Here is a 20869-nt window from a genome sequence, read left to right as displayed (position 1 = left end):
ACAGGACGTCCTGTCTGTCCCGTCCCAATGAACAACAATCAAACAACCTCTTAAGGATCTATCACGCGGTAAAAGCAATGGAGTGACAGACCCCCACCATCTTTGCTGCCCAGGGCATTGGAGACCACTGTGGGAGGGAAGCAAGTGGAAGCCATGACTTAAAAAAGAAAAATTGATGGTAGTTTCATGGTTTTGTATACCAAGTTAGGGACTTTGCCGAGGAGAAGAGGAGGAATGAGAATGGAAGAAGTCGATGATGGAGAAGCAGGTGACCACACAGAGGCAGAATGCAGTAACATAGGAAAAGAGAATGTTGGACAGCATAGTTATCCTTAGATAAACCACAACAAAGATAACATGTTTTGGAGGAGTGGTACAAAGCAATGACGGAGCAGCTTCATGGTGGCTGTGTGGGCAGCTCACAAAAATTTGTTTATTTTTATGTTTATGCTTTATTATATTTGATTGAACGTATAAGTGACCCTAAAAACATTAAAGTTATTGAATTAGTGCCCCTCCAACCAAAATTTCTGGCTTCACTAATGGTACAAAGATTGCTTTGCCAATTGATGATTCTTGACGTGATTTGCATAAAAAAACACCAAATCTCTTCCCTCATATTCTTAAAATGCAATTACTCACTCTTTAGCTTGTGACTTTGCACGAGAAGGGAACTATGACTGCCAACTGAGAACTATGTCTTCCTCACATCATCCAGATCCTTGCTTTGAATATATGTGATATTTGTCCCTTGAACCAGGTTGGATCGTATGAACGCATGCTTTTCTACCTATAGTTAGTTTGAAGCGATGGCTTAAGATTTGCCATGTTTTTTTTTTTAATAGTCACACCTTCTGAAATGAAGTTGGGTTCAAGAAGTTTAGCATAGCTGGTCAGGGCAGTGGCTAGTACGAGGTCAGTTGTTGGTTTGGTTCGTACGAGTGACAGAACTTTGTGTATGCCTAGAAAAACTTAAACCTGGTAAATAGGAGTAAGCCTGGGCATCGGATCGGCCTCACCCGAAACCCAGGCTGGGTTGGGCCCAACAATTAAAACCTGAGCTCGACTCGATTAAATTAAAAAATATATATTTTTAATATAAAATAATGTATAAATATAAATAACCGTAATAAGATATTATAATTATATATAAATAATTAATACAATAAATATTAAAAAACAATTATCGGGCCCACTGAGGCCGGCCCGATAAATCATCGTGCCGGCCCGGTGCCCGTTTTTCAAAGTCCAAGCCCGAGTCGGGCCAGGTACCTGGTACTCGCCAGCGGCCCAACCTAGTACCCAGCCTTAGACAGGAGTATTGATTTGGAGATTTTACATTGTCCAACGACTTACAAATTCTCATGTGCTTGAATGTAGTTTAATTTCCCAAGTCAAAAACTACTAAAAGAAAGAAAAACTTGAACCAGGGTATGTGGCAAACAAGATCAGTTCAGTAAGCCAGTAGACCAATTAAAAGGTGTTAATTCTGCTTCTTCTCATAGTGAGGATGGTTGGAAAATGAGCCAATGAATGAAACAACAATTATCTTTAGATTAGTTCAATCTCCACTCATAATTATCTTGGGGCCAGCCCGAGTAATTTGATAATGAATATGGTTTATTTGAACGTGCATCGTAAATTGTTTGATCAATATTAGATGTGCAGCTTGAGCTTGTGTTTGCAATTTACAAGGATGAGAGTACAATCACTATTCAATATTTAAATACCAAGTTGATTTTTTGCTCATAAGCCCATTGAAATTAAAGATGCAAATGAATAAGGCAAGGAATTTGATTCGATAAACAAAGGTATATATATTAATGGGGAGTATGTATAGGTAGATTATTAACAGTTTATTATTATTTTTTATGAAGTTTCTACTAATTCCAGTACGTTAGGTACATGTTTCTAACTATTTTAGCATTGAGTAAATGCACTATTGTGCTAACAATCAGATTACAAACAGTAAAAAACCAAAACAGTAAGCTAATGCTCATTACAACCTTTTGAAGGCGACTTGATGAATAGTTTCCTTATTTATAAGAAGACTTCAAATTGTTATAACTCAAAAAATTATCTACAACTTTAGAAAATGGTTTCAAAACAATGTAATATGTGTTTGCCAACTTTGTTAATAACAGTAAATTCTCGCATAATTGGAATTTTCGATTTAGAAAGCCGCAAACAGATCCGACCATGCTAAAATGAGCCAGGCAGGTGGGAGAGAAGGAACTTAACATGTGCAACGGTGATTGTTGTCATTATTTTTGGTAAAAAAGAAAAGGTGTTTTTTTATAATATTGTGAAATTAGAGAACTAAATGGAAATTTCTGTGCTTCGCCCGAGGAGTACGCGAGGACAAGTCACAAGACGGGTACATTGACGCCGAGGGAGAGAGGGAGAGGATTCTTCGTTTCAAAGCAAGTCGAGCCTTTCCTCGAGTTCGAGTAAGTCTATTCTCTTTCTTTCTGTAAATTATTCTTCTGGTGAATGATACTGTTCGCTGCCGTGATGGATGCGATGCGGCTTAATCCTTTCCATTTCTTAGAATTTTCTTCCGTTTGGACTGTTTTTCTTTGGAGCTGTGAGACCCTTGTCATTGTTCTTGGTTCTTGCTTTTGTTTTGTGGAGGCTTCAGTGTTTATGCCATCGTGTCCAGGTTTGGACGTCGAACGAGTGAAATCGCGCCCCTGGTTGTGTTCGAAGAGACTTAGTTAGTTGCGTGATTTTGGTTTCTTTGTTTTAGGGAGACGTGGTCTCTTGGAGAAAATTTTGGATTTTTTTGCGAATTTTCTTTCTTAAGATCTGTAGCGGTTGTTTCATGGAGACAACGGTTGGTTCAAGTATTGGATCTTGTTAAGTGGAGCTAGTGAGTATAATCTGGGGAGGGTTTGACGTAGGCTGCTGAAGTTGTTTGGCGGAATTAGGGTCTTAATGATGGGAAGTCTCACATGCTTAAGTTTTAGTTGATTACGTCCAGCTACTGTTTCAAGGGATTTGGGCTGTGCCATCGTTTTGCAAGGTGGCCTTCTTTGTTTTCTGTTTCGGGGATTTGTGGTCGTGGCTGGATGGATTGGTGTTTTTATAAATTGTGTCGTGGATTTCACTAGATTGTTGTGTGGCGATGAGAATTTTTCTTATTCTGTTCTCATTGGGACCTGTGGTCGTTTTGGGGATTTAGGTAATTGCAAAAGCTTGGAATCATCTTAAATGGTGAGCGAATCGGTGGAAAAGGCGAATTGTTTGGATATTGGGAAGTTTGTGGTTCGGCGTGGTTCAGAGGAGATGGACATGGAGGAGGATGAGGAGGCCCCGACTCATCTGAACACCACGAACGGTTGTGGTTTCTTGGTGGTGTCGACGGACAAGCTGTCAGTGCAATACACTGCAAATGCTCTTCATGGGCATGATGTGGGTGCTGTTCAAAGCAATTGTCCTGCGCCTATTCGTCGGCTTATGTATTACTTTGAGATTTATATCAGAGATGCTGGTCAGAAGGGCACAATCTCAATCGGTTTCACGGCCGAACGGTTCAAGATGAGAAGACAGCCTGGGTAAGGCAGTTCTTGCTCGTCTTTCTTTGCCATCGAGTCTTTCTTCTTATGGGTGACAAATTTTACTGTTCTAGGGATTAAGGTGTTATACATTGTGTTATGACTTTCTACTGTGCATCGGCCTTGACAAAAACTTGATGGGTATTTTACTATTAGAGAAGTAAAATTTAGGGAGATGCTCATCCCACATGGCTACATTCTAATTTTAAGTATTTTACAACAGGTCCCTGGACAAGTCGTTTTTAGTTTCCTTTCCTTTTCTTTTTTCCTTGTTTATGTTTTGTCTCTTTCTTTCTTCCCTTTTTCTTGAAGTATCGGTACTGAGATGAAATGAGTGGAACTTTTACCTATGTATCTTTCTTCTCTTTCTTTCTTTCCATTTTTCTTGAACTATTGGTACTGAGATGAATTTAGTGGAATTTTTGCCTATGTATCTTTTTGTTATATTTATGTGTCTGATTCTGTTGTATATCACATGTTCAACTTCATTTTTAGCTTCACAATCTATGCTTCGTTTTATTTTATTTGTTCTATCTGGTTCCTTTTTGTTGATATCAATTTATAAGTGCTGATATAATCTTCTGACAGGTGGGAAGCTAATAGCTATGGATATCATGGAGATGATGGGTTTCTTTACCATGGACAAGGAAAGGGCGACACTTTTGGCCCCAAATTCACCACTGGTGATACAGTTGGTGGTGGTATAAATTATGCTTCACATGAACTGTTTTTCACGTATGGAAGTTTCTTGTTTCTCTAAATGATAATTTAGTTGCTTGGACCTTTTTCTAGCGTCGAACTAATCATGCAAATATTTCTGACAATACGTTTCCGATAGCCTGGCATTTTGAATTTTGTAGCTCTTCTATGTTGTATATTTCTGAAAATTGGTAACCTAGAAATTTATATTATCATCATTGTTTTTATATTATACTGCCATTTAGAAACTTATGCTATGGCAAATCTGATATGCAGCAAAAATGGGAAGCTGGTTGGATCAGTTTGTGAGAACATAAAGGGCCCTATGTTTCCTACCATTGGTGTTCACAGTCCTCATGAAAAGTATGATTGTTGACCTCCATTTTTTACTTGGTTTGCCAGGGGTTTGATGTAATTTCTGTTTCCCACATGTTTTTGTTTCCAGTGCAGTGCTGCATTTGTTGTGATGACTAATTGATCAAAAGGAACAAGTATTTTTTGTAGGAAAGAAATGTTCTTTTTGCTTGCGTTATGACTTAAAGTCTTAAACTTCAATACAATGTTATAAAAGGCGTAGCATAATGTGTATCGGGTGGGCCGACCTATACATTGTATTGTAACATATCGTAAACGTAACGTAATGTATCGTAAATTAATTTTTTAATTCATAAAAATATTTAAAAATTAGAAAAAAATAGAAAAAAATCGGTAAAATCAGGAAAAGCAAAAAATCAATTAAAAAAGTCATGTTTTATATATATTAAAAAAACTCATCACATCATTCATAAGCCATAATATATTAACACTGAACATTTAGAAATGACAAATAAGAAATTCATAACAACGTAATAAACATCCATCAGAACTTTAAAATTTAAACTTTAAAGTGTTTTAGATTACATTACAAGTTTGCAACAAATAATATATTATGATTATCATCAATCAAGTTCCCATCATCCCCACGGGCCATGAGTAAACCTTCTTATCAACAAGCAAGTTCTCCTCTAAATCGATGATTTATCACATAAATGGGTGATTTTTGTAGTAAAACTAGTAAAACTTTCCCCTCTGACAACTTTTAGACATGTTTAGAAAGAGGAAGAAAAAAGTTTTCTTGTAAAAAACCACAAAAAATAATTTTATCCCTGTATCGTATGATACAGGGGTGTATCGTACGATACGGCTCCTGTATCGCACGATACAGCCGATACACCTACGATACACAAGCGTATCGTGTATCGTAGGCGTATTGTATAAGTTTTTCAAACCTATGTATCGTGTGATACAGATAACACAGCTTCAATATTGTTGTTATCTGGTTTTGTTCTTAACACTCTTTTATATTCTTTGTAATAATCTAGCCATTATACTATTGGCTATTGGTGATGGTCTAACTAATTGTTAGTAATGGAATTCAAAGAATTGGTGGATCACAAGGGGATCTCTTAGGAACATCTGTTACCTTAATCTTGGTTAGTGTAAAAGAGAGAGAGATTCCCCTTTCCTGGACACCCTTCTATTAAATTGTTCAGCTATTTATATATAACCAATTCGCGTTGGGTCCCCCTATTTGCCTGAGATCATATGGACATCCAAGTAGAACCTTGTATGAAATGCTACCTTGGAGGTTTGAATGGTTTGTCAACTGTCAAACTATGTCACATGGGTGCAGGTATGGTACGGGTGTGGGTACGACGGTATGGGTTTAGACACCACAATTTTGAAAATTGTGGGTATGCCGGTACGCGAATTGTATATTTTCAAAATGATAAAATGAAAAAAAAGCATTAATAGTCTTATAATCTAAAAAAAATTTCAAAATCAAAGAAAAATGATAGGAAAATATAGAATCTTATTGGAAGGGAAATATAAAAGGAGTGAAAATAAAAAATTACAGAAAAAATCAAGTTTAAAATTATAATTTTTAAAAGTTTTAAAATGCAGCCGTGCCCGTTCCCACGTCACGGTACCCACGTACCGACACTGGTGCCTGGGCAAAACTGGTGTACCCGTGTCACATAGCTGTCAAGTATGTTGTTACCTCACTTTCTTTAAAGCAAGCCCTGGGACATGTTTATTTTGTCTGTGTATTACAATGTTAATATTACTGCAAATCTCTATGTACTTATTGGTTCGTATATGTTATTCAGGGTGGATGTCAATTTTGGGCAGAAACCATTCGTTTTTGACATAGAGGTTTGTTTCTTTAATTGTTTGTAAGATTATTTAACTGTTCCTAGCTTAGCAAAATATCGTTCTCAGAAAATCTCTTCAATGTTATCTTGCTTGTGGGTTCTCTTAAATTTTGAGTTTGGCGTTATCTTTTGTGAATGCTTTTTAAGTGCTATCCTTTTTTATTTTATATATTTACCTTGAGCTCAATCCACTCTTCCCCTCACTCTTCTTGGTTGAGCAGTTGATCTGCACATGCCTCTTAAAAATCAGTAAACCTCCCATCCAGATTCATTACATCAAACCACCTGCGTCCTTCCACTATATATGTATTGGCAATAGGCAGGTGATGTGGCAAGTTAAACTGTTTTATGACCATCTCGAAGGCCAACTTGCAAGGATCTTACTGTTCTTCCTTTTTACTTGTCTGGGGCAATGGCTGTGCCTCACCATGCTATTGCGGAGTGATATGACAATTCATTCAGTAATCGGGTCATTGGCAAGCCGAACTCTTGGTGACTGTTCCTAAGGCTGGCAGCCAAGGTTCTTAATGTTTTGCTTCCTTTTTAAACTGATGGTGGTTCCTATTTTGCTATATTGCTGAGCGGTATGGCAATTAAGTAGCAGTTGGTATCATCACATATGAGCTCATGTCTTGTTATATATGTGGGAGAACATTGACATACAGTGAATTTTATTTGTGTTTTTACTTTTCTGTCTAATGTTTAACTTAGATTGTATTGGCAAGTGGTGTTAAATTACATTGGCTTCTTTTGTGTTTGTGTGTCTTCTTCATTAACATATCTCAAACCAGTTCTTAACCTTGGATGCAGGCATACATGTTTGAAGAAAGACAAAAGCAACAGAGGGCTATAGAGAAAATATCTTTGCCTCTCAATGTTAGCCACTGGTTAGTAAATACCATATTATGTTGGTGTTTTGGTTTTCAAGTGGTTTTAGGTGCATTAAGAGCACATAGTGCTATTGCAATAAAAACAAATTATTTGTGTAGATTTATCATGCTATTTGTTTTTATGAATGCAACAACATATTGTAGTAGTCATTTGTGAGGATTGACAAATGCATTTGCACTTATTTTTTGGAAGTTGGTGTTTGCATGCATGTGTACGTTTGTAGCTTAGTTTTCAACATTGAATAGGTCAACGTTTTCACACATACATTTGTGTCTTTGCTGATTCATTTGGATCTTGGAATAATATATTGCTGCCAATCTATTAACCATCAACATCCATGGTTGTAGGATAAGTTAATAACCACTTCAGTATATGTTTATTTTTTATTTTTGGCCTGGAAACATAAAATCATGTGTTTATCTTATTTTCCATCTGTTTTGTGGCTGTCTGATTGAACTTAGTGTTAAAAGTCCTAAGTCTTCGGTGGATGACACAGGTAATCTGATATTACAAAATCTTAGACTTGGGTGCATTATATGTTATTGTCTTGGTACTGGTCATTACCTGGCTCAACTAGGTTCACACCACAATTTGTATGTTCAGCCTTGCACCACAATTTGTGGACCGGGCTTGACTACTAATTCAGCCTGGCGAAGGATCAACGTTTCGTGAGTATGGAATAGGTTGGCCTAACAAGAATTGGTAGCCTGAGCCTGGCTGATTATAAATATGCTAGGTCTGGGTTTCCTATTGAGTTTGTTGGATGGTTACTAGGCCCTATTTCGTGTGGGTAAGAAACTCGATGTTTAAATCTGGCTTGGATCTAACCAATCAGGAGAGACGCCCCAACCTGCACAAGTAAGAATCACCTGGTTCATTTCAGGTTTGAGCTGCATCAGGCTGAGAAAACAAAAAACTAAAACTGGCTTGCACAAGTTAGATGACATTTAAAGTTGTATATATATATATATATATATATATATATATATTAGGAAAAACATAGACGGCATGGATATATATGGGATACATGCCAATTTTACTTAGGGCATACTTTGACTGAAGGTTTTGAAGTGCAGTCCAAGTTTATTAAAGGCTTTAAGTTAAGTTTAATAACTTAATGGTGAAGGAATTATGGTTAATGGTCCTTCTTGTGTGTAGTCAGGCATTTAAATCTTGGGTATAGTGTCAAGTTGTCAACCAATTTATGTATTCCTATTTGAATTTTAGTTTTCCATTTGTGTTCTTGAGTTGGCTGGGAGGCCTTGATCTTACTTTGCGCTTGTGCAAGTGAGACTGCAATAGGAACAGGAAAGGAAGAGAATGATTCTCTGGGACCATATACACTTAATTGGATACTTTGAATGGTTACACTAGATACTTAATTACAAGCAAATTGATTTTCTGCTTGACAATGTTGCATTAGTGTCATACTATGGATTTCATCCTTGGTATTTCTTGCTTTTGGTTGTTAATGCTTCTTCTTTGTTGGTAATCAGGATAGTTCGTTCATATCTACTACATTATGGGTATCATGATACTCTTTCCTCATTTGATGCTGCAAGTAGAAGTACATGTCCCCCTATTTCAGTTGGTGGGGAGGACAATGACACAAACGGAACTGAAAGCTCATACGCATTAGACCGCCGGAAGGTGTTACGTGAGGTAATGTAAGTCCCTTGCTGTTCATAGGCTGGGAAATCTTTTTCTGTACATAATTCGTGGTTTTTTTATATTAGCAAGTTTTGAACCTTAATCTATCTTTTGTATTTTCTCTCTTGTGTTAAGAACTGTAGTTTTAAATCCACATGTTGATTCTAATTATCACTATTGTTATTCTTATTATATTATTATTCTAATTTTATGGATAATGTTTCTTTTAATTGCCATTGCCTTTATTAGAAAAGGGTTCTACACCTCTGGCCTGTCCATATGTTTCATCTTCGCAAGCTGGGGGCCAGCTAGTTATTTTTAAAAAATCTTCAGAATACATGATTCTTTGGATTTACTGATTGATGGTTCTCACTCTGGGCACATGTATTTGTAATGTCTCTTGTTGAGGTGACTTGGCATGATTTGTCTGCCCTGCCACTGTCCATGATTCTCTCTTTTTTCTGTTTAATAATAATTCCAATTTTTAAAGATAGGACGTTGGTCTTGTTGCCGCTTGTGCAAAGACACCCATACGGAGTGCAGGGTAGTGTAGCATGGTTTTGTGCTAAACCATCGAAAAGGTTTAGGCAGTTTGCACGTTACTTATTGCCTGGCTCATGTGAATCAGGCCAGAAAACTGTAATCCGGACAAGGGGGGCTTTATTTCTGTGTATGACACTGCTGGATGGCTTGAACAATGCCTTTTGATCAATAGCAGGCAGCTTCCAGGCTGGCCGTTCCCTGGTCCATCCTGGTTAGGCTACTGCAACTATTATAACCAAAACAGAGGATTTTGCTATATGTACACCTCTCTGTTTGAAAGTAGTTTTTTTTTTTTTTTTTTTCTCTTTTTCCTCTGTGCTCTTAGAAATGTTAATCTAACTCTGAAGGTACAATTGTTGTCCTGACCTTCTTTGTTTAGGATATACCACGACTATTACTGAACAAGGTTATTGTTTCCCTAAATGAAGCTTATTCAGAGTGGAGATGTTGATTCTGCTATTGATAAAATCAAGGAGTGGTATCCTCTGCTTCTACAGGCAAGTGCTTGCTCTCAAGTAGCTAGCGTGGGTATAAATTTTCCTCTCTTTTTCCTTTTTTGTCCCTTCCTGTGTGGATTGTTATATGTCCCATAACAGAAAGTTGACTAGGGATGCACATCCTGTATTGGCACAATTTCTACATAGAAATATAGTTCGCAGGACAGTCAAGATAGTATTAGACACTTGTCCTTAACTTATAGTTTATATGTTCTCTTTTATGACCTTGATGGCAATTCCGTATACTTGCCTTCTTTTAAAATTTGTTGTCAATTTCTTTATTTTTAATTTAATCATGGTGAAATTGGATTGTTGTTTGATGTTTTCCACTTCTTTCTGACAGTTCTTGTATATGTTGTGTATGTATTATTTGTTCGATCTTCAGATTAGTAAGGTGTGAGCTGCGAAATAGATCACATAAAAAAGTGCAGATCATCTAAAAATGTTTGAGGAGCCATGTTTAGGCGACTGCCTTGAGATGGCATAGGGTTATCTTTGTTTACATCAGTCCTTGCTTCACCGCAAGCTATCAGCAGAATTTGTACATTTGAGATTTCCTGTCATACTCTGTATGCAGAGGTTCTTGGGATAAAGGGGCTAAGATGGTTAGCCATCTAAGAATGTGCTTGAGAAAATGTGGGACTCCCTCCCATGCCCAAAAAGCAGCGTCTAGAACTTGTGTAGAGATAATTCTATTATCATTATTCCACCATCCTCAAACTTTCTTAATAAAGTGTGTTATACCGACATTTAGCTTGGGGTCATTGTTTAATATGACCCTCTTCCCAAGATTTGCTAGATCTGAAAAATACACATTTATATGGTTGTCTGCAATGCTGATTGGAAATGACATATTGTAGATTCTCTTGCATGAAGCAAGAAATTGGGTAAACATTTTTTTAAGATCGAGGAATGGGCAAATGATTTGATGTTTTATAAAATTTATCTTTTTGAGGAAATCTGAGCAAAATATGAGTACCTATGCATTTTAAAAGCGTTGAAATGTTCTAAAAATATAAATCTGCAAGATAATGAGAAATATACAGATACACTGAATGGCATTTTTTGATGGGGATAAGCATGTTCCCATGGAATTTTGGGCTTTGTATCGGATCAAAAATATTGCAAAAATTGTTTTCTTTTTCCCCAAAATAGAGACACCAGGTTTTGTAAGGTGAACAGGCACAGTGGCAGTCCTGCGGTAGGATGACTTGTTTGATTGCTATATGACATGGGATGATTCTTTTCCTCTTTCAAGGGAGTACTACCAGATATGATAAATCTGTAGATGGTTTATTGATTCAGAATATTTATGGCTCACCTTTTATAATGCAGTAGTATGTGTTCTTCATAAGAATGTCATATAGGTGTGTTTGTTTCAGTTATATGGCACTTGCCTGATCAACTTTTCCAGTCCTCGAAAGTTCTTGTTAGTCTTTTATTATGTACCAATAATCACAAGAGGCTGATGAGATTCAATAATCAAGTGCAAACGAAAGGTGCCGATAATAGATTGTTTTTCTGTAGTTGAAATGGTGGAAATGGTTTTTTTGTCCTAAGTGGTTTTGTTTTGATTAGGCTTTTGGTCTGTAGTGGCATTATGAGTTTGCTGAGGATTGTTTGAATTGTGCAGGAAGAGAGCTCAACTCTCTGTTTTTTGCTGCATTGCCAAAAGTTTATTGAGCTTGTCAGGGTAAGGTTTTTGCACCATATTTTATGTTCAAATTTATTTAGAGGAAAAAGGTGCAGATAACAATGGATGTTACATAGTGGATTCAATATTGTAGTGATCTGAGTCTCTCTCTTTCTTTATATATATATATATATATATATATATATATATATATATATACATACATACACACACACACACTTGTGTGACTTCCGACCTTTTTCAAACTTGTGCAACTGACCTGTTACAAAATGGTTGCTGTTGAGCCTCAGTACCTAGCCAACCAACTAGTGACTAGTCAACCAGGTTAGCAGTCAGTCGACTACCTGATGACTGCAAAACTGCTTGGGCCCAGTTATGATCGACTAGTCAAGGACTGGTTGTCAGTTGACTGGTCCTTACAAGTAGCTAACTTATGTTTGTTTGTTTTTTCTCCCTAGAAAATGTAGTTGCCTTTTCACCTCCTCCTTTTTGTGCAGTATTTTTTACTGTGTTGTTTTCAATCCAACAATAATACACACACACACACACACACATATATATATATATATATATATATATATATATATATGGAAGATACTGATTTTCACAAAATGTGGATGATTTCTGTGTCTAGCGAGAGACAGAGAGAGAGAGAGAGCCAGCATTTGGGGGTTATTATGTTTTTGGAAGTTGGGATCCAGTTTCCTCTCGGTGTGTATATCTGGTTTTGATGTTGCCACTGGATTGAGGCTGTCGAGTACATATAAACACTACAGGAAGACTAAAGCTGTTGCTCTAAATGACAAGGATACTGATACAGGTACAGGTTCGGAGGAGTGGGTACAGACAAAACAGTTTAAAAAATTGTGGATATGGGATACCACAGAGTATATATTCCATGTGTAGATGTGTGCACACAAAATTAATATGAAACAGGTGATAAAAATGCAAAGCAGGTGAAAAATACATTTTGGATAATTAATATGCAAAAAATAATGTACAGAACTTCAAAATTAATATGAATGATGGGAAAACTAATACATTTTTTTTAAAAGCTGTGTCCAAGTTTGTTGCAACCCATGTCCGTGTGTTGGCATGGTGATCATTTTGCCATAGCCATGTCATTTAGCGATGATTATAAAATTACTCTTACCTTTTTTATGTGCTTTGAGTTGCTGTTATCTATCTGTTGCAGTAATATATATCATGTCTGTAGGTTGGAAATCTGGAGGCAGCTGTGACCTATGGTCAAGCTGAGCTGGCTCGATTCTTGGGTGTGAAACGTTTGGAAGACTTGCTTCAGGTACTTCCTCTTCTTGTGATGGAATTTAATCTCATTGTTCTTTTTGATGTTTTGTTATGTTTGTTGGATTCTGGAGAAACACTGTTCATGTTATTAGGATTTTATTAGATGAAAGGTTGTTTTGTTTACAATATACTAATATTAGTAGACAATGTAAAACACAAACTTTTTAAGAAGCCACCACGCCCTTAATTGCATCTGCACTGGCTGCTGGTTCAAGCGTGGGCACTGTGCTGGCTTCCCAAATTCAGTCAGCAGCCACAACAAGAATGGCACTGCAGCTTTGCACATCAGACTTCGACTGAAGCAGACTGTCATCACTTTCCATATGAGTCATAAGCTTACTGTTTCATTAGCATTAGTTTGACTCTCACAAACAGTTTATACCTATGCTTCTGCCATGTAATATTTACGAACTTCATTTTGCTTTTGATTTTAAAAATGGCACATCCTCATTCATGCCAACGTGTCAATGTGTCGTGTGTGTGTGCAAATTTTGTTTTTATTTTGATTTAAAAAATGGCACGTCCTCATTCATACCAATGTGACAATATGTTGTGTACAAATACATGCCTCATGCACCCTCAAGTTTTTAACAAATGCTACACCATCACCATCTTGGGCACTATCTTTTTAATGTCTGTTAGAAAATTTTCTTGTCATTTAAATTGCATTGAGATCCCTTGGAAAACTCCTGTTGCCTTGGCAGGATTGCAGTGCCTTGCTGGCCTATGTGGAACCTTCAAAGTCATCTGTTGGTTATCTTCTTGAAATGGCACAGAGAGAGGTGGTGGCTGATGCTGTAAATGCCTCTGTACTAGCACTAAATCCTAATTTGAAAGATTCACGAGGTTGTTTGCATTCTGTCCTTGAGAAACTGCTCAGGCAATTAACTGCTGCTTCCCTGGAAAGGAGGGCGCTGGATGGAGGGCAAGGAGAAGTTTTCGATCTGCACAGAGTATTGCATTGAAGCAACTGTGGCATATAACTGTAATTGTGGGGTCATTCAGTAGTTAACTTAAAAAGTTTCTCGTCCTTTCTGTTTAATTTTTACATGTGCCATAGACTAACATTTTAGTGGATATTGAATAATAGACTAATAATCATTGGTTCTGCTTTTTCTTTTTTTGATTTTCATCTCTGTATAGTTCTTCATATCGATGGCACCGTGTTGCTGCATCAAGACGAGCAAACTTCAGATTTACAATCAAAATCGAAGTAGCAGTTTTTCTTCATTAAGCTTATTCTCAAGGGCTGTTTGTGATGATGGTGATGTTCCAAGTTGTTCTTTAAAATTGAATAGTTAACTTCACAGGGAGATTTGTCTTTCGCTCTCTGTTGAATAGTTAACATTACTCGTCCGCCGTTGCTTGTAATTGTGCCTCTCACGCACACTGATGTATCCCCATAATCCGAAACCGAGGATCCAATTGCAACACTCATTCGGACATTCCCAACTGAATTCCTGCTGCAGTTCTGCATGTCGCCGTTACGATCAAAGCTTGCCGTTTCCGACTCATTTACCGGCTAAAAAAAATCCCTTTTTTATACGCTTGTTGGTAAACTAATTACCAAGATGTTTGTTTGTTTCTTCCTATTAAGAAGGCAATCCTTGGTGCATATGCACCCACTTCTCCGCTGCAAGCTTGTCTTAGAGCTTCTTTTTTGGTTTTTGACACGAAAAAAGAAAACTGCATTTGAATGTGAGATTTGGTTGTACTTTTTTTGGAAGCATAGAATTTCCAGGCTAAACCCTTTTACCTTGAAGGTCTATGACCACTTAAAGTTTGTGCACAATAATGGCATCTATAAATTAAAAGCTATCTACTGGATTATATAGATATCCCATTCAATGCAAGTTCCAAAGGGATCTTCATGACTACTTGACGAAGTTCAATCCGCTTTACCCGTCTCTCTTTGGGCTGTACTTACAATATTAACCATCTAAGATGATTAGAGTTAAAGATGTGAAACATTTGTACTAATGAGGAGGCACATATTGAACAGATGAGCTCAAAAACTATCAAATGCCTCGTGCCTTTTAATTTCTTCTTAGCCCTCTTATTTTTTTTTCCTTTCTCTATTTTCTGCCGGTCACTTTTCAGAATTTTTACATGCCTCAATTGTTGGGGCCCTATCCTACCGCATTCTCGCAAGAGAGAAAATCTATGCACCAGTCTTAATCGATTTCAATCATTTCATTTCACCTCCTGAATAATATTTGTCAAATTTTCTTTCTCTTCAAGTCATTTGTATAATCCATATATCCTATATAACAAAACTTTTGTTCAAGATCATATAAAAATATATAAACGGATATAACAAGCGCAAAAAAGAAAATTTAGTTCCAACATTAAAATAGAGAGGACCATATCATCGTGATAGATTAAAAACAGCGTAAGATCTACTTCATATTCCGAATATATGACGACATTTTTTACCTTTTTTTTTTGTTTTCTCTTATTTTTCTGTTGTACGCGATGCATTAAGAAAAAGAGGAGCGTTTCTACCACATCTTTGGGCCTTCTTGAATGATTCTGCTCATTTTTATGTAAAATGGAAAAAAGAAATCAATATTTTTCCTTGTTCCCGTAACAAATTATTTCTTTAGTTTTTGATGCTGTAAATTTGAACAAACAAGGTGTGTTTGGAAACATTTTGGCAGGACATCCATCTCATTTGGAAACGAAAAAGGAAGAGAAAAGTGTTAGAACAAATCAGGGGATGTAGCTCAAATGGTAGAGCGCTCGCTTTGCATGCGAGAGGCACGGGGTTCGATCCCCCGCATCTCCACTTCTCTTCCTTGCTCAACTTTTTTCCTCCCCTCTTTTCTTGCATGTTTCTATCGTGGATAATTTCATACTGTATCCAATCTATCGGGTGTTTGTACATTGAAATCCAAATATGGATGAAGAAAAGTCTAATACCACATCTGAGTTCGATTTTTAAATTTACAATCTAAAAATCCGATACGAATCTGACTTTTAGATTTACATCTTATCCGAGTCCAACTCTAATAATACACAATAGATTAGAACCTGAATTCTATTATGGTATGCTTAAAAACTGATTTATTTAGAGCATATTTATTTAAAATTGAATTTGAATCCGATTATCTAGTTTTTTTATTAAGATGTCATTTCTTTAATTCCGATCCCATCTAATTTCTTAATAAGATATTAAACTTATTTCATGTTTAATTTTTTTTAAGCAGTTCGATTGGATATTTTTGAATCCGAACCAATAAAGTTGTTGGCTTTTTGAGCTTAAATCACTCAGTAAAATGAACCGGTGACAATTTGAAACCAATCTGGATTCAAAACCAGCCCAGAGTGACTCAAAAAGAAGTCGGCCTCCCATTTATAATAAAAACCAATTTTATACACCTTTTAAATAAAAAAGTAATAGTTTATGCCTTTTATATGAACATACCTTTTTATTTATTTATTTGCTCATTTTATCTTCTTTATTTCATTGTATCTCATTTTATACCATGTTTATGTTATTTCATTTAAAAATAAATAAATAATCATGCGTCAAGTGATGCACAGTCACGCGACCGCTTGTCACGCGACCGCTTGTCACGCAACATGCACGCGACCGCGTGTCATGCGACGCGCACGCGATCTCTGCACGCTGCAGCACGCCATTCACCACAGTGCCCAAACCGAGGCCTGCACAGTTTTCATGTCTAAACCACCCCTTGAGAGCCGGTTTTGGTCTTTTTATGTGGGCAATAGACCCTCCCACAGCCCAAAGGGTTGTTGGTAGGGTACATGGTCAAATTTTATTTTAAAATAAAAATTTAAAATAATTCAAAAATATTTGAAATTCTCATGAAAATTTTGTTAAATTCAAAACATTTCGAATTTTGAATTTTGGCTCTAAAACACTCTCTAAATCCCCTCACAATCCTATTTCTTGGACATGAGCCAACCATTGAGGAACTTCTAATGCTTCATCACTTGAAATTTTTTATTTTCCCTTAGCTATCTCTTTCCATTTTTTTCTTCTTCTCCAACCTTGGAAGCAAGGTTCTTCAAGTTCAAACTCTTCAAGAAAGCACAAGGAGACCTCTCGAAGAGATCTTAAGATCATTCAAAGGAGGGGGCTCATCTATATTCAGGGTATGTAATCCTCCATTTTTATTTTCATTTCTCTTTGCCACATCCCTATGGCCGTGCAAGAAAACTTAAATGATTTCCTCTCCGTAGTCAAGCGCTACTCTTGAGTGCACCGGGAGTATGAATAAGGCAAAATAAATTTCATTCCTTCATTTCTTTCCAAAAATATGCTTGTTATATGCTTTAGATGATGTTCACATATTATATACCAATTTTCTTGAATAATGAGCAAATACACGGCAAGAATGAGTGTGGGTTGAGATTTCTTCATCTTATGTTCATTTTTCAGGTTGGGATTTGTCCAACCCGAGAAAGCCCAATAAGTTAATATGCATTCCTCTTGTCATTCTCATGCTTAATTTCGTTCTTAATCACCCAATTAGGGATCCTAATGAGTGCTTTCCCACATTGCTATTCATTTCATGTATGTTTGATTTTCTTCCATAGCTAATGGTGGAAGAGATATGCTCTCTTGTGACAAACAATCATGATTTTATGTTAATATATAAAATATTTGGAACCATGTTTTTCAAAATATTTTCAAAAGCAATTTTTCTCTCTAACGCGGCCTTGGAGACTTAGCTTAGGCTCTTGCATGCGTCCAAGTTGCACTCAGGTCTACATGAAGTCAGATATTTTTAAATCATTTCTCGATTTCAATGCTCATGATGACATATATTTATATACATGTTATATACGTATATATGCACATGACTATCTCTCTTTGTCTTTTTTTTATAATTTAACATATTCTTTTATAAAATCTCATACATGTATATATATTCATATATACTTGTATCTATCTCTCTCTATCTCTTTAGTATCTCTCTCTCTCTAGAGTCTCATTTTCTCCACAAATCTCACTTTCCCTAAAATCTCTCTCTCTCTCTCTCTTTCTAAAATCTTCTTCTCCCTCTCCATTAGATTTTATACTTTCTTTTTATAAAGCTTTTATATACATATATGTATGTATATATATGCCTATGTAGGTATGTATACGTATATGTATCTCTCTTTCTTTTCAAAAATATTTTATTTTGTGATTTTTAAAATCTCATTCTCCCTCTTTTTCTCCACATTCTCTTACATTCATGTCTTTCCTCTTTTTCATTCTATTGAATATTTTTCTTTTAAGATCTTTTTATTTATGGACTTCATGAAAACCAAAACTCAAGTAATGATCCAATATTGGATTCATGCTTGATGGTCTACAATCTCATTATATTTTCAAAAACTTTTATTTCTTCTTAAAAATATTCATGACAATTATAAAACAAAAATCTTAGAGGTATGTAATAGAATAACTGCTCTTAGAAGAATGTCATGGTAGGAATGGATGATTCTATTTTAGTCATGACGGATCAATGCATTCATACATTCACATTTACTTAACATCACAAATGATTACAAATACATTTCTAAAAGAATTTAAGCAAGATGAGATGAAGCTCTAATTAGGTAGTAACCAAATTCGAAGAAAACATCAAACCTACTTGAAGTCTTAAGAAAATAACAAAGTGATTTCCAAAAGATGATCTTCAAATGTTTTCAAACAACATTTGTAAAGTTATTTCAATTCAAGATTTTCCAAATCAAAATGTTTTACAACCTCAAATGATTTTTTAAAACATTCTCAAAAATTTGAAATATCAAATCTTCAATATTTTCTCAAACACTGCACTACATTTAGAATGAAAAAGATGTTTAAGCAAAAGTGAAGTGCATAAAAAATAAGCATAGCCCTTGGATTGATTATCCCCGGCAAAGGCTTCGAGAACGGTCGATCCTCGTACCGACAAGTGAGTCACTTTCTCTTTCATTTCAATACCAAACCTCATTTTTTTGGAGCACTCTAAAAACAAAAATTTTTTTGGGTTGCAAACAGATGACGACCGTGATGGGACTCGTCATTGTTTGGCTATGATTATCATTGATGCATTTTGACAAACTTGAACATCTCATATATTACCAATGATAAAGCATATTCCTTTCTTTGGCCTTGACCGCAACAGTATTTCATTACATTCCTTATTGTTTGCTCTCATGCATTTAGGTCTAATTGAGGAAGATTAATCATATTTACATAGATCTGAGATGAAATATAATCATCCTCAATTTAAGACTTGATTGAAAACAATCTTTGCTTCTTATTTATTTTAATCATTATCATAAAAAATATTGTATTAGAGACAACCAGTTTTGCATGCTTGCTCATATTCCAAAAACTTCCAATACCTATTTCTCCCAATTATCATGTTGCCAGGATTGGTCTTAGGTGGTAGCACAAAACTAAGCCTTACAACTGGACCACGCCTTGGGCGAAAAAGCTCCCTCGTTCATACTATGAGTGGTAACTTATGGTATATTGACGGGTGACCAAGGAGACATGAGAAACCCAAATCTTAGTTGGTTAATGGTAGAGTCTATGCTTGTACTAGGCCCATTGTCTAAGGTATATTGGCATATTTTATATGGAATAGTCATAATTGATCAAACCAAGCTACATGATGGATGATAAATGTGATTTTAGAAAATGTTGGATGTTTATCATTATATGATGAGTGCATGTGTGTCTTCCATGCACTCCTTGATCAATTCAATAATTTTACATTTCATCTTCATCATTTATATTAATGTTTTCTTTGATAATCTCTATAGTCTTCAACATGATCACGTCATAAAATGGTGCTTCAACCCTACTACCTAAGTGACATTGATTATCCAAATACTACCATTCAAAAAGTCCATTTTTTTTAAATTGTTTCAAAATCTATATTTTATCATACCTTGGCAATCCCCCACTTATTCATCTGTCTAACATTTTATTAGTGAACATGAGAGTCATCTATTGGTTCAATTACCAACTTTGCTTGACTCAAGTCATGCATTTTTTTTCCCTCATTTGTACTTAGCCAAGTATTTTTTAGCTTCAGTACCTATAGTGTGACTTCCCTCCAATTTTACTACTTTCATAATTTTATTAGGTCATCAATTATTCCTTGGCAAGTCCCTTTTCTATAATTACTTCAAAATCTACATTTTATCATACCTTGTCCATCTCTCATTTATTTATTTGTTAAACATTCTATTCTTGAACATGATACACTTCTATTGGCTCAGTTACCAAATTTGCTTGACTCATGTCATGCATTTTTATTCATTTAAATTTAGCCAAATAATTTTCTAGCTTCAATACCCATAATATGTCTTTCCTCCTATTTTATTACTTTCATGATTTGATTGGGTCATCATTTATTTCAAGTTGAATACCAATCTTTGCTTTACTCCAGTATATTCTATTGTCAATTGTCGAACACTTGATTTTGACTTATTCATTCACCCCTATTGAGTCAATATCTTCATGAATCAAACCTCATATATTTATACTCTGCGTAAAATTTAATCCTTTCAAAATTAAAATTCTTCACAAGTAATAAATCACTCGTATTTTTTTCTGTTTTTCTATATTATTTTCAAATATTATCAACTTGATATCTCGCTATGAAATCACTATTTACCGATCATATTCTTACAACAAATTCATTTTCTACCGACTTTGTCCCAATTGCTTGTCATTAAATACAAATCGAAAAATTCTTTCATATATGAGTTCGTACACATGTTATTACCTTTCATTCTCATTTCCTTATTAGCAAGAAATATATAAAGTTTCTTTATATAGTTGTGTACACACCTTCTCTGAAAGGGGCATTTTCCTTTGTTTTTTTTTTTGTCTCAGTTTCAATCCAAGATATC

The 20869-nt window shown here is 35.6% G+C and overlaps 1 protein-coding gene and 1 non-coding gene across 3 annotated transcripts; both read left to right on the top strand.

The window, feature by feature from the left end:
• Nucleotides 1-2355: 2355 nt before the first annotated feature.
• On the top strand, nt 2356-14124 carry LOC116265025 (ran-binding protein M homolog). Of its 2 annotated transcripts, none has more exons than XM_031645541.2 (11): nt 2356-2450; nt 3185-3557; nt 4146-4292; nt 4533-4619; nt 6407-6452; nt 7262-7338; nt 8839-9004; nt 9964-10032; nt 11666-11725; nt 12903-12989; nt 13699-14124. In XM_031645541.2, the coding sequence occupies exons 2-11, from the start codon at nt 3214-3216 to the stop codon at nt 13957-13959; spliced, it is 1344 nt and encodes a 447-aa protein (XP_031501401.1). In that variant the 5' UTR covers nt 2356-2450; nt 3185-3213; the 3' UTR covers nt 13960-14124. The 2 variants fall into 2 exon arrangements, with proteins under 2 accessions (XP_031501401.1, XP_031501409.1); XM_031645549.2 differs by lacking the exon at nt 2356-2450 and adding an exon at nt 2455-2587.
• A 1585-nt stretch (nt 14125-15709) lies between these two features.
• TRNAA-UGC (transfer RNA alanine (anticodon UGC)) lies at nt 15710-15782 on the top strand. Its single transcript has one exon. It is a non-coding gene; the product is annotated as a tRNA-Ala (tRNA).
• Nucleotides 15783-20869: the final 5087 nt, after the last annotated feature.

This window comes from Nymphaea colorata, chromosome 1 (genome assembly GCF_008831285.2).
Source record: "Nymphaea colorata isolate Beijing-Zhang1983 chromosome 1, ASM883128v2, whole genome shotgun sequence".
Lineage (NCBI taxonomy): Eukaryota > Viridiplantae > Streptophyta > Magnoliopsida > Nymphaeales > Nymphaeaceae > Nymphaea > Nymphaea colorata.
The sequence above is the reverse complement of the archived record's forward strand: the minus strand, read 5'-3'. Positions and strand labels throughout refer to the sequence as shown.